At 48.8% G+C, this 12,006-nt stretch overlaps 1 protein-coding gene across 2 annotated transcripts; it reads right to left on the reverse strand.

Annotated features, from left to right (window-relative positions):
• Position 1: 1 nt before the first annotated feature.
• On the reverse strand, positions 2-11,440 carry NRBP1 (nuclear receptor binding protein 1). 2 transcript variants are annotated; one of them, XM_059660283.1, is made up of 18 exons: positions 11,291-11,440; positions 8,152-8,381; positions 7,878-8,000; positions 7,585-7,686; positions 6,882-6,971; positions 6,723-6,763; positions 6,266-6,360; positions 4,689-4,772; positions 4,467-4,525; positions 4,203-4,301; positions 2,206-2,338; positions 1,682-1,787; positions 1,490-1,540; positions 1,261-1,396; positions 1,072-1,125; positions 922-985; positions 611-666; positions 2-535 (listed from the first exon to the last, which is right to left on the reverse strand). In XM_059660283.1, the coding sequence occupies exons 2-18, from the start codon at positions 8,359-8,361 to the stop codon at positions 431-433; spliced, it is 1,608 nt and encodes a 535-aa protein (XP_059516266.1). In that variant the 5' UTR covers positions 8,362-8,381; positions 11,291-11,440; the 3' UTR covers positions 2-430. The 2 variants fall into 2 exon arrangements, with proteins under 2 accessions (XP_059516266.1, XP_059516267.1); XM_059660284.1 differs by lacking the exon at positions 11,291-11,440 and adding an exon at positions 8,486-9,173.
• Between the last annotated feature and the right edge of the window lie 566 nt (positions 11,441-12,006).

A 12,006-nucleotide genomic window follows, 5' to 3' on the forward strand; every position in this document is an offset into this window, starting at 1 on the left:
CTTTTAGCAAAAAGTAGACTTTATTACAGCAGCAACTGAGGCGAACTGAATGGCCCCCGGGCCACCACGGCAGCACCACCCTCTCCCGCCCCCTCCGCCCCAGCGGGATCGTAGAAGTCAGCTCCCCGGGGCGACCTGGGCCTCCACTCCGCACAGGCTGGGCAGGAGCCGGCAGTTCAGCTACGAGCCCCCAACGAGGCGGCTGCTGGGGAGGCCCAGGCCCACGTCTGTGCAAAACAAGTAAACAAAGTGCAGAGGGAGGAAGAGAAGGGGAAGGGGTCGGTGATGCTCAGAACCAGGGAGCCCCAAAGCCCTCCTAGAGAACAAAGGAGAGGGGGCATCACAGGGTAATACTGACTGGGGGGAGGGGGCGGGAAGGCTGCCGGTCAGTGGCAGCCACAGCTCAGGTCAGGGCCTGACCCAGTAAGCTCTAGGAGGAGACTGTGACAGCGGCCGAGTTGAGGGTGTTGTTCCTGGCAAAATTGAACTTGTTCAGGGTCTCCTCTAGCAGAGAAGTCAGCCGGCTCTGGTCAGCCTGAGGGAGAAAGCTCAGTGAGACCGCTGAGCGAGGAACGGGGGGCAGCCCCGCAGCTGAAGGCAGAAACCTCACCTCACTAATGAAGCCCAGCTGCACCAGCTCAGCCGCCAACTCAGGGATGTTCTCATCTGACAGAGAAACAGGAGAGCGTGAGTACACGGTGCAAGTGAGAGGCACGGAGCCCTTCCAAGAGCCCCAGTCGGCCTACTCTGGCGGGGAAAGACTGATACAAGCAAAACTATCAGACTTAAATTTTAGGGGCCGAGATATTCACGTTACGGAAGTCAGTGCGTGACTGCCCTGTCACCTTCCCCACCCCTGAGTGTGCCCCTCACAGATAAGGCTCACAGACTCCCATCCTGGGAGGGAAAGGAGAGACTCACTTGGCATCAGGTCACAGCTCAGGTGCCGGTTCAGTTTGTCCTCCAGCTTCAGCAGAAGCGTTAGCTGGGGAAGAGACAGTCAGGAAATGAGGCTCCTCTTCTCCACCCTCTGGCCACCCAACCCCATGCAGCCCTGGCCCGGAGCCTTACGTGGTGTTTGACGCCCTCCTCCACCGACTCAATGTTGCACTGCATCAGCACCACCTGGGGAGAAGGGACCAGGGAGTGACATGGCTGCCAAGGAGCAGAAGCACATACTTTTCTTCGAGGGACAAAGCCTTATTGGAGATGCCTTCTCCCACCATAACCATACCAACATCCATACCCACAGAGCCCCACCTTGCGGGTCTCCACCTCAGCTGGTTCAGGTGTTGGAGTCTTGACAGAGGGGGGCACCACAGGTGATGTCACCTCCTCCTGCTGTGGCTGCTGGGGCCGAGGCAGCCCAAAGGCTGTCAGGGGGTAGATCCCATTCCTAAAGGGAGGTCAGACAAGTCACGTGGGCTCTGTGCATGCCTTAGGACGCCCACCCCTGCTTCCTCAGAAAGCCGCCTCACTCCCCTCTCACCTGACATCTTCGAGGAATTTATCCAATTCCAGAGCTGGTGACTGAGAGTATCTGGAGGAGAAAAGACAGATGATGGAAGGAATCAAACAAGCAAAACAGTAGATTCAACCATTCCCAGAGAATGGACAGTTGACAGAATCCTCAGGATGGTAGTGACCAGTCTGCCCCTTTCAGACCCTCTCAGTTACTCACAAAGTCTGAACTGGCTCTCTTCCTGGTCCTGCAGGGATTTCGGCCAGTACAGCACTGGTATCCATGTTTTTGGTGATCTCCTCCAATGCATTCTCTGGAATCATGTCTGGAGGGCATGACAGAATGAGAAGTTATACAGGGATAGTCAGACTAATCTCATGTAAGGTACAGAGGTCCTGGGGGGTTAAGAATCCCTTAGCCCTGGCTGGGTACTCAGTGGTTAGAGTGTTGGCCCAGCACCAAAGGGTTGCAGAAGGCAACCAGTCAATGTGTCTCTCTTCAATCGATGTCTCTATCTCTGTATGTATCTCTCTCTCTCCCTCTCTCCCTCTCCCCCCCCCCTTCTTTCCCCTCCCTCACTCCCTTCCACTTTCTCTGAAAAGCAATGGAAAAAATATCCTCTAGTGAGGATTAACAACAAAAAAAGAATCCCTTTCGAAGCAGAAGAGAAAAGATAGCATGCCAGTGATAGTTATAAGGCTCCATATAAGAAGAAAATTCCTAAGAGGGCCAACAGGACTCACGTTGGTGTCCCACAATGCAGTGGGCAGCAAGGAGTTTCAGTGAGGGTACTTCAAACAGTGCTGGGTGGAACAGAAGCTCTCTGGCTGTTGGTCTGCGAGCAGGCTCAGACTGCAGGCACTTTTGAATGAATTCCTGGAAAAGGGAACAAGGAAGTGGAGCAGGCAATTGGCAAGCACCCCACTGTATTCTTTATCTCTCTCATTATACTTAGCACAGGGCTTTGTATGTATATACTAGGTGCTCACACTAGTTGAGGGAACCCATTGCTAAATGTTATTGGAAAGGGCTTTGAGAACTAAAGTTATAAGGTATTATATAAAAGGTATTATTCACTGCCCTTCTGGTTTTAATAATTATTTTTCTGCTCTCCAACCATAAGCTTTCTCTTTTCTTTACAGTTCAAACTTATTTTCCTTATTTTCTACCTCTCTGCTTTATTGGCCCAAATCACTGCCTACTTATCTTCTCCAACCCTCGCCAAATTTATCTTTTCTCTTCCCAAACATATTCATTGTGGTCAATAACATTCACCATCCTTTAATTTCCTGAGCCTCAAACCACAATTTCCTTTGTCCGCCACACTTATTAAATGCACTGGATTTCCCCATGCCTCTTCTAAGTCACCCCTTTCCATCTCCATAGGTCCCATGATAATCTACTTTTCCTCCTTTCAATCTTGAAGGCCCATAATGTCCTATTCCTAATCTTTCCCTTGAACACACCACCCCTAACACTGAACTGGAAACTTATTCCACACTAGCCTCAAGAATTTCCATTAGTCTTCTTTCATTTCTCTCCCTTTCACACTTAATGTAATGAGCTACAAACTATCCTTGTATGGACACTCCTATCCTGATTCCCCTTACTGCAGTTTATCTACTGACTCATAACCCTTATAATTCTTTAAGTCTTAGCTCTTTATTTAAGGTCACTTTCCCTACCTAAAGCTACAGTTGACTCTTGAACAACATGAGTTTGAACTGCATGGGTTCACTTACACTTAGATTTGTTTTAATAAATACCTGTACTGTTTTCAATCCGTGGTTGGAGAGGGCAGACAGTATGCATTGATCTATGCCATTTATACAGGGGGCTTGGGCATCCCCAGAGTTTGGTATCCACAGGGGGTCCTGGAACCAATCCCCTGTGGATACCAAGGGATAACTTAAGTTTTAGGGAGTCAAAAGTTATATGCAGATGTTCGACTGCACAGGGGGTTGGTACTCCTTCCCCGCGTTATTCAAAGTCAGCTGTGTGTGTGTGTGTGTGTGTGTGTGTATCCCCAAATGACTGATCAAATTCAAACTGATTTATTTAAAAATATCAAGACAACCAAAGGACTTATATGCATGCATATAGGCCTAACCAATGGACACAGATAACTGGAGGGTGAGGGCATGAGCGGGGGGGATGGGGAGGTAATGTGGGGATAAGGACACATATGTAGTAACTTAATCAATAAAGAAATTTAAAAATATATATATATATATGTGTGTGTGTGTATATATATGTGTGTGTGTGTGTGTATGTATATATATATATCAATCAAGACAGATGTCTTAGAGCCAAGGCATTAGGGGTGAGTTAATTAAATGTTTGAGCAAATACAGCAGACTAAGTTTTAAATTGATACTTTTGTATGACCCATGAATGATGTTATAAATATCCAAATGGCTGTTGGCAGAAAAAAGGTTCTCTACCCTTGTCTTAGAGTATATACCAATTACCTGAGGTAACCATCAAATTAGTTTACCTCCACGCTGAATTAATGCATAACCTTTAACCCCAATATTACCCTTCATAAATCCTGAACTATGTGTATATACAAAACACATGGTAGTCACCACATAGGGAAATGTTTACTGTTTTTGCCTGTCCTTTCTGGTTATGTTCTCTTGCTCTTAGAAGAGAGCACATTCCCAGTAGGTAGCATGGAAGAAAAACTGAAGACATTTCCAAAGTCTGTTAAGGAGGAAGTGACCCTGAAGACTCTTACCCTCTGCAATGGGTCTTCTAGAAGCTGGATGGCACTGCTGATGGCTTCCTGTGACACATATGAGGACTCTCCGTTGCCCTGAATCTCCAGCACTGCCATCTGCAGCGAGGGGAATAAAAAGGCAAGTGGAGAACTCAGAACCTCAGTGTTCCCAGTCTCTCCCTCAAGACCAGTACTTTACTTGTCCTCCCTCCATCTCCCCTTCCATCTTCTAATCTGACCCCTTTCCATCACCACCACCCCTCTTTGATGTGGTTTCCTCACCTCTAGTGCACACATGCCAAAGGAGTAGATGTCTACTGCCGTTGTCACATTAGTGACTTCTAAGGAAAACAGAGAAGCCTTTGGTGAATAAGGATGGGAGCAGGGCATGGCAGAAATGCCTTTTTAAAAAATTTGTATGCCAGTAGAGGACTAGCAGTTTCAGTTATGTTATTTCTGTGGAAAACAGGATGGGGAGAGGGCAGAAAAACTGGAATGCCTCACCTCCGTATTCTGGTGCAAAGAAGTGTAGATTCTTCTGCTCTTCCCGACAAGTCTTCACATGGTTGTTGATAGTGTCAGGAGCCACTGGGAGTAGGGGAGATACCCACAATCTAACCACCATGAACAAAGAAGTCGCACTCCAGAGAGGCCCCCAAAAGCCAAATTCTCTCCTGAAGTCTCCAACCCTCAAAAGGCACAAACCCTTTCCCATCAACTACAGACTACACTGGAGTACCACCTACCTCCCCTTTCTCAGTCTACCACTTCTCATCGAAGGTCCCTAATTCAGTTGCAACAAAGGTTCCATACTAAACTAACAGGTTTATGGGGCTTTGGGCTAATCAAGGAGCAATACGGGCTAAGGAAAAATTCGCTTGTGACCTGTTCACCTTCCCCATAAGCCCAGGTACATCTAATCCCTGATCCCAGGAAAATGTTTGATGTAGTTCTTTCACCCACCCTGCAAACAGCATAAAATACCGGCAGCCCTTCCTAATCTAGGACCATTTGAGACCTGAGACACTTAAAAGATAAGAAGGATACAACCAAGTAGATAGCCTCCTTCTTGCCCACCTCTGCTGTCTAAAACTCAGAAATAGCTCAAAATTGAACCAATATCCTTGAGTCACTTTCACTTGTAACCCACGAAAAATTTTAGACCCCTGTTCTACCCCCTTATCCTTGGGCATTGCCTGCCACAGAGCTGAACGAGGAACCAGGGTCAGGCCCAATTTGGACTCACTCAAATCATAAACAATGACTACATGTCACAGAGTTTGGGAGCACAGTATGATTTAGGGAACCAGCCTGATGATGAGGGGAATAAGAATCTAGGATGTAAGTGGCCAGCCAGGCAAGTCCATAGGAAACAAGCAGGTTATGGAAGGGCAAGCAGTTGAACGACTGGTAGGGCAGAAGCCAAGCAGGCGTAATTAGGCAGGGGAGATAGAAGAATAGGGGTTGCTCCCACGACTGCATGCACTGGGCAGCCGCAAAGGGGAGCAGAAGGAGCACAAACAGAGCCCCATGTGGGGCAGAGGGAGCTCTCACCATTAGCAAAAATCCTATGAAACACTGTTGGGAACAGAGCAGCCCGTAAGCGGGAGGGAGGAAAACAGAGAAAAGTTGTGAGCGATGGAGCAGCCAAGCCCCAGACAAATGGACACGCAAATACCACACAAACACGGCACACAGAGATGTTAGACACTGCACACAGATACACAGCAAATGAAAGCACTCACAGCAGGCACAGCCTGGAACCTCCTTTGGTAGGTCCAGCCCCAGAGGCTCAAGTTCGACCTTACACCCATCTCTTCTTGCCCTTTCCCAACCTCCTATCAAGATCTGTGATTCTCTGTATTTACCCATTTCCCTCCAAAAAGCTGTACAACTAGGATTAGACCCTACACCCTTTCTACTGACTGGCCTCTCCTATGAATTACCCCTAGAAAGGTCCTTTCCCGTATCACCAGCCCACACCTCAGAATTTTGCTCTGTTCTCCCCATTCCTTTCGTCTTACCCCCATGGTTCCCAAAATCCCGAGGCTCCCCTGCCCAGAACCTCTCCCTCCCCTCACCAGAGCCAATCTTGATGAGTCCGTTGTGCTGGATGAAGATGGTGTCACAGGTCAGGTTCCCATGGATGATGGGGGGGTCACAGGAGTGCAGGTAGCTGTGGGGGCACTGGGCTGTTAGAGGGGCCACTGGGAAATTAAGGGCAGGGGGAACCCAGGGGTTAAGAGGGGCAAGGGGCTGGTGATCTGCTGGTCACCACAAAGATAATCCCCACTCTCTGAATCTCCATTTTGCCTGATGAGTTAAATAGCTGGATAGGCACTAGGAGAAAGAGTTGGGAGGCAGTATCGTGTTTAGGGCATTAGGAAGGTTAAAAGACTCATGGGGGCCTAGTCTTGACAGGATATGACTAAAAGAAAGTGGGGTGAGGCAGCAGAAACAGCAGAATAGTGCTCAGAAATCTGTTTGGAGGAACTAAATCAGGAGACACGGGAAAGACACTAACCAGACCCTACATACCTTAGAGCAGAGAGGATTTGTGTGCACCAGCGCTTCCAAGCCTGGAACAGAGTGAGCAAGGGGCAGCAGTAATCCCTCTCTCAACCACCTTCCTGATCAGCTTTATAATTAACATAAAATTTTTGAAACCCCCAAACCAGCTTTGTTCTCCCTCCATACCTTTTCATTCATCGTCTTGTGGTTCTTTTTGGTCTTCTTCAAAAACTGCTTAAGACTACCAGATGACATGTATTCTGTGATAAAAATGACCTAGAGAGGCAAAGCACACCAATAAAGCTTTACAGCAGAAATGATCCCCTGCCTTTATATACACAAACACCACATGTATATAAACTTGGAAGCTTGGTTTTGTTCTTTAAGTTTGTCTTTTTTTGTTTTAATACCACTTCCTGAAATTTTATTTTAATGTTTTTGGGGAATTCATCTCTTTTTTTGAAATGTTTTTTATTGATTTTTAGAGCAAGAGAGAAACATCAATTGGTTAACACCCGCCCCGCCCCGCTCCCCATAGGAACCCCGAACCTCAATCTGGGCATGTGCTCTGACTGGGAATCAAACCAGCTATCCTTCAGTGCACAGACAACGCTCAATCAACTGAGCCACGCCTGCAAGGGCCACTTCCTACACTTAGTAGTATAATGAAAACTACTGAGCTATGTATGGGAAGGAGAAAATAAAAGTTCACTCATTTCTGCCCCATCTATAACCGGACAAAAGGCACTGGTGGTAGTCAAAGCCCTACTCTGATCACCACACCAGTTGATTCCAGCTCTGTTTCAAAACTATCTTGTTTTACTATCTGGATGTAAGTAAAAATAAATGTAGCTAGTTTCTTGCAGTAAGCTCAGGAAAAAGTTCTTACCCTGGCCTTGTTCTCTTTAATGTCCGCCCAATACTTGTGAAACTTAACAATGTTGAGATGTTCCAACTGAATCAGATTATCAAACACAGCTCGGACCTTTTCCTGGGAGCAGGGGAGACAGTGGGATTATTGGGTTAGAAATCATTGTAATCCTGAAAAACCATTCCCTATCCCTCCCCAAAACGATCTAACCCCAACATACTCTCCTTAGTCAGCTTCCCAATACCAATTCCTCTTTAATACCAGCATTCTAACACCCCATAGACAGTCTGTATCATTTCACCATTACCTACCTCCTGCAGCTTGTAGTTCTTGCGCTCAGAGAATTGTACCTCATTCCACACAACCTCTACGCCCTCCTCTGTATCCATGGCCAGGTATGCACTGTCAATACCTGGTACATTCCGCTGATTCACCTAAGAATTCAAATGAAAGGTAATTATAGTTATCTCATGAGCCCCCAATTTTAATACTCCATATGATCATCTTCACCTAGGCTCTGACCTATTGAAGTTTGGTCTGTACTTTTCAGGATTTGCCCTAACAGTGACACTTCCATCACCTTACCTCTTCTCGCCTCTTCTGCCAACGCCCACAGGGTGACTCTTCCAAGATCTCAGACTCATCTTCACTTTCTTCTTCTTCCTCTGGGGAAGCAGCTGAGGTTGTGGAAGTCACGGGAGGTGACACTGACGTCAGGCCAGTTGCTGAGGATGAAGATTCTACCTTCGGGTCTGAGCCACTGCTGAGTACCGTCTGGGACTCCCCCTCCGACATGCTGGAACGAACACTCAGGCCTGCATTGGTTGGGGCAAGGATGGATGAAGAAGGCAGAGTCAGGATAGATCTATAAAGATTTAATCCTAAAAACCTCATCTGGGATTAAAAAGAAAAAACATACCTCCTTTGTTTCCTTAAAATCCAAATGCAGAAACAGTCCTGTCTGAACACTGAAGCCTTAACTACTCTCCTAATCTAGAGAAGAGAAGCTAGTTTGGTTGAAGATGACCCACCCAAGAGTGGCAAACACAAGATTTATGGCAATAATGCATCCTTAGTAAAGTCCAAATGAACAGCAAAACCAGGGGCCCATTGTTTTCTCAGCAAATATTTGCTCAATAGCCTTCCCTCTGAATCCTCATCTGCCGTATTTGTACTGTGCTCAAGAACTAAGCTGCATGGACACCGTTCAGAACAGATTACTCCAAACCCCAAAATGTTCACTTATCCAGCCCAAAGGCTGGACCTGTAGCGCTCTCAGCCAGTTTATCCTCGTGAACCCCTCAGGGGTTCTTCCTTGTGACTTACTCCACTAGAACTAACCTTGGCATTCACTATCCATCCCTCCTACACACACAAGGAGCCTGCCAGTCCATGGTGAGGCCACCCTTGGGCCAGGTGACAGGCAATGGTTAGTGACTTCATCCCTGATGACCTCACCTTCCCTGTGATGTGAGTGTGGCAAATGGATATTGAGTAGCAACATTTTTTCTCATTCACTCATTCAACAAATATGTATTAAGCACTTATTATGGGCCAAGCACTGGGCTAGGTGCTTGAGATACAATGAATAAAAGAAAACGATGTTTATACTCATGGAGTCACAAATTTAAAGCAGATCTCAGACTTTAGGCTTCCAGCTTTCATTTCATTCACATGGCTCCAAGGCACCATCCCCTGGGGCACTGGATCCACTTTCCTAGACTCCTTTCAAGTACAAGTAGTTATCGGAACAAATACTAAAGTACTATACAGTAAAACATTTTTTCAGGGGCATAGCTACTGGAAGAAAAGAAATTCTCAAAAGCTAAAAGTCACTAATTGTCCAGATAGTCATAGAACAACCATGGTCTGTTACTCCATTTCTCTAACAACAAAAGGTGTGAAGGAGTTGGAACCCGTGTGTGCTGGTCTCCAGGGAGTGCTCTCCAGTATGAAAATGTTATCCTGGAAAGTAGAGTTGTTCCTCTAAGTCAGTTCAGAATACAGATCTCTGATCAACACCAATCTTTTGAAAAACGCTCATTTCTTTTTAGAACTCGAGAATGCCCCCTTCTGCCCATCTCTTCTCCAACCTAATACTATGTTTTTTTAAATATATTTTTATTGATTTCAGAGAGGGAGAGGAAGAGAGAGACAGAAACATCAATGATGAGAGAGAATCATTGATTGGCTGCCTCCTGCACGCCCCCTAGGGGATCAAGCCAGCAACCTGGCCGTGTGCCCTGACTGGAATCCAACCCAGGACCCTTCCATCGCAGTCCAATGCTCACTGAGCCAAACTGGCTAGGGCTAACCTACACTACTTTTAACTCAAGTCAGGAGATTTTTATTATATGACACCCTACTAAATACCAGAGAGCAACAAAGCATACGGAGAAAATCTGGCAAGATATTATTTCCCTATGTTATTTTCTAGGTTCTTGACTATCAAACATTTTATTCAACCAGCCAGGAAGGCTATAATGAGAATGTGTTAGTAATCTACCAGAATATGAGTTAATTTTGGTTCCTTTCTAGCGCAGCTATAATATAGAATATATCCGGAATCTGAACAGCTAAGTTAAATTTCCAGCTAGATTACAATAGGAAATACTAGTGGAATTCTAATACTGGAAGCCTGTCGCCAATGGACTCTCAAGAAACCTCTGGACCCAGAACACAGACTACTAATCCACAGTAGGGGCACCACAAAAAAAGCCAAACTTTCATCAGTCACAGGATGCCCTTTGAACGTGCTTGTCCTCTCCCTCCCCAACCTTTCCCCAGCAGCAAAATAAAGGCAATGCCAAGACCCCCCAGCACTCCCCCTCCTAATGAAGAAATCTTTGCAACACTGGGAGTTTTGTCCAGGGTCGTTCAGAGGTTTGAATACACCACTACGGAAAAGGCCATTTACGCCCCTAACGGAGCCTTCTCGCCGCCTCCAACCACCCCGAGATGCACAGCGTGTTCATTTCGGAGCAATGTAGGTAGATCACCCTGCAAAGCTTTTCTCTGAGACGTGCATTTCTGGGACTGCAGCCCCTCAGCAGGGCAACTCCTCGGCCAGCAGCGCGGCAGGCCCCAAGCCTAGGCTGCGCTCCCCCAGGTCGGACCCCAGAGGGCCTCGGAGATCTACAGGGTTCCTGGGCAGACACACCGCGGGCGCAGGGGAGGAATTCACACTCCAACAGGGCGCCCCGCCAGGTGTCGGCGAGGGGAGGCCGGCCGGGGAGCGAGCGGCGGCCACCTCAGCACCAGAGGCCCGCGGCGCCGCCACAGGCGCAGGCCACGCCCCCGCGCAGTCAGCGCGCCGACCCCGCGAGCAGGCGCGGCCCCGTGGCTGTGGCTGCGCTTCCGCCGGCCGCCCGGCCCGGCCCGCCGCCCCCGCCCCCGCCCCCGCGGCCAGCCCCGCCTCTCGCCAGCTCGAGTTGGACAGGAACGCCGGACCTCGCGCCCGGCGCCGGCAGGGTTCTGGACCGTCGTCCGCCGTCGCCGCCACTCGGGGGAGGTGACGGAGGGCCCGGCTAGGACTGTGGGGCCCAGGCCGGGCCCCTCGGCTCCCGCGGGCCGGGCCTGGGCCGCCGAGTCAGCAGGGCCGCCTCCAGACACCCGCCTGCCGGGGTCCCCCCGCCCGAGGCCGCGGAGACCGACACTTCCATCGTCTCGCAGGACCCCATCCCCCCACCCCTATTCCCCTACCCCCACCCCCCTCGGCGCTCACCTGCCCACTCGGCTTCCCGCAGCCTGCGCTTCAGCTCCAGCTCAGGTTCCGGGGCAGCAGAGCCGAGAGCCTCCCTCACAGCTGCGCTCCGCAGCGCAACCGAACTGTGGGCCCCGCCCTCTCGGCGTCCCGGCCAACAGAGGGGCGGTGCCGCAGTGCCGCTGGGTTTCCATTGGACAAGGGCGCCGGAGAGGGCGGGGCCTCGGATAGATGGTCGCCGGCAGGGATCGCTTTCCGCCCCGTCTCCTCCCCTTGAGCTTGTCCGGCCGAGACCTCTCCGAGGCTTCAATCTTGTCGGTCTCAACTGGGGCTCATCTCTGTCCACTCCTCCGTCCACCCCAGGTGCCCCGGAAGGTTCCGCGGGGCGAAAGGAAGGCCTCCTCCCTCTTTTCGAAGGCGCCATGACAGTTTTTGTCCGACTAAAAGACAAAAGGAGCCAAAGAAGTAGCTTCAGTTCTAGAGGAGCGCCCACCCACTCCCATTATTTGGGGAGACTGCGCAGAGCACCAGTTACTCCGAAAGCTTAAAAAAATTACTGAACACATTAACACTGAAAATTAATAGTTGACTTTTCGTGGTTGCATAGCACTGATATTGGCCAAAACTTTGTCAGAGATTTTCACAGATGTTTATCTCATTTGCTCCTAAGAAATTGAAATTATCATTCAATGATAGTGGACAACTGCAAAATACTGACTCAAAGACATTAAGCTATT

Source organism: Myotis daubentonii, chromosome 12, assembly GCF_963259705.1.
Source record: "Myotis daubentonii chromosome 12, mMyoDau2.1, whole genome shotgun sequence".
Taxonomy (NCBI): Eukaryota; Metazoa; Chordata; class Mammalia; order Chiroptera; family Vespertilionidae; genus Myotis; species Myotis daubentonii.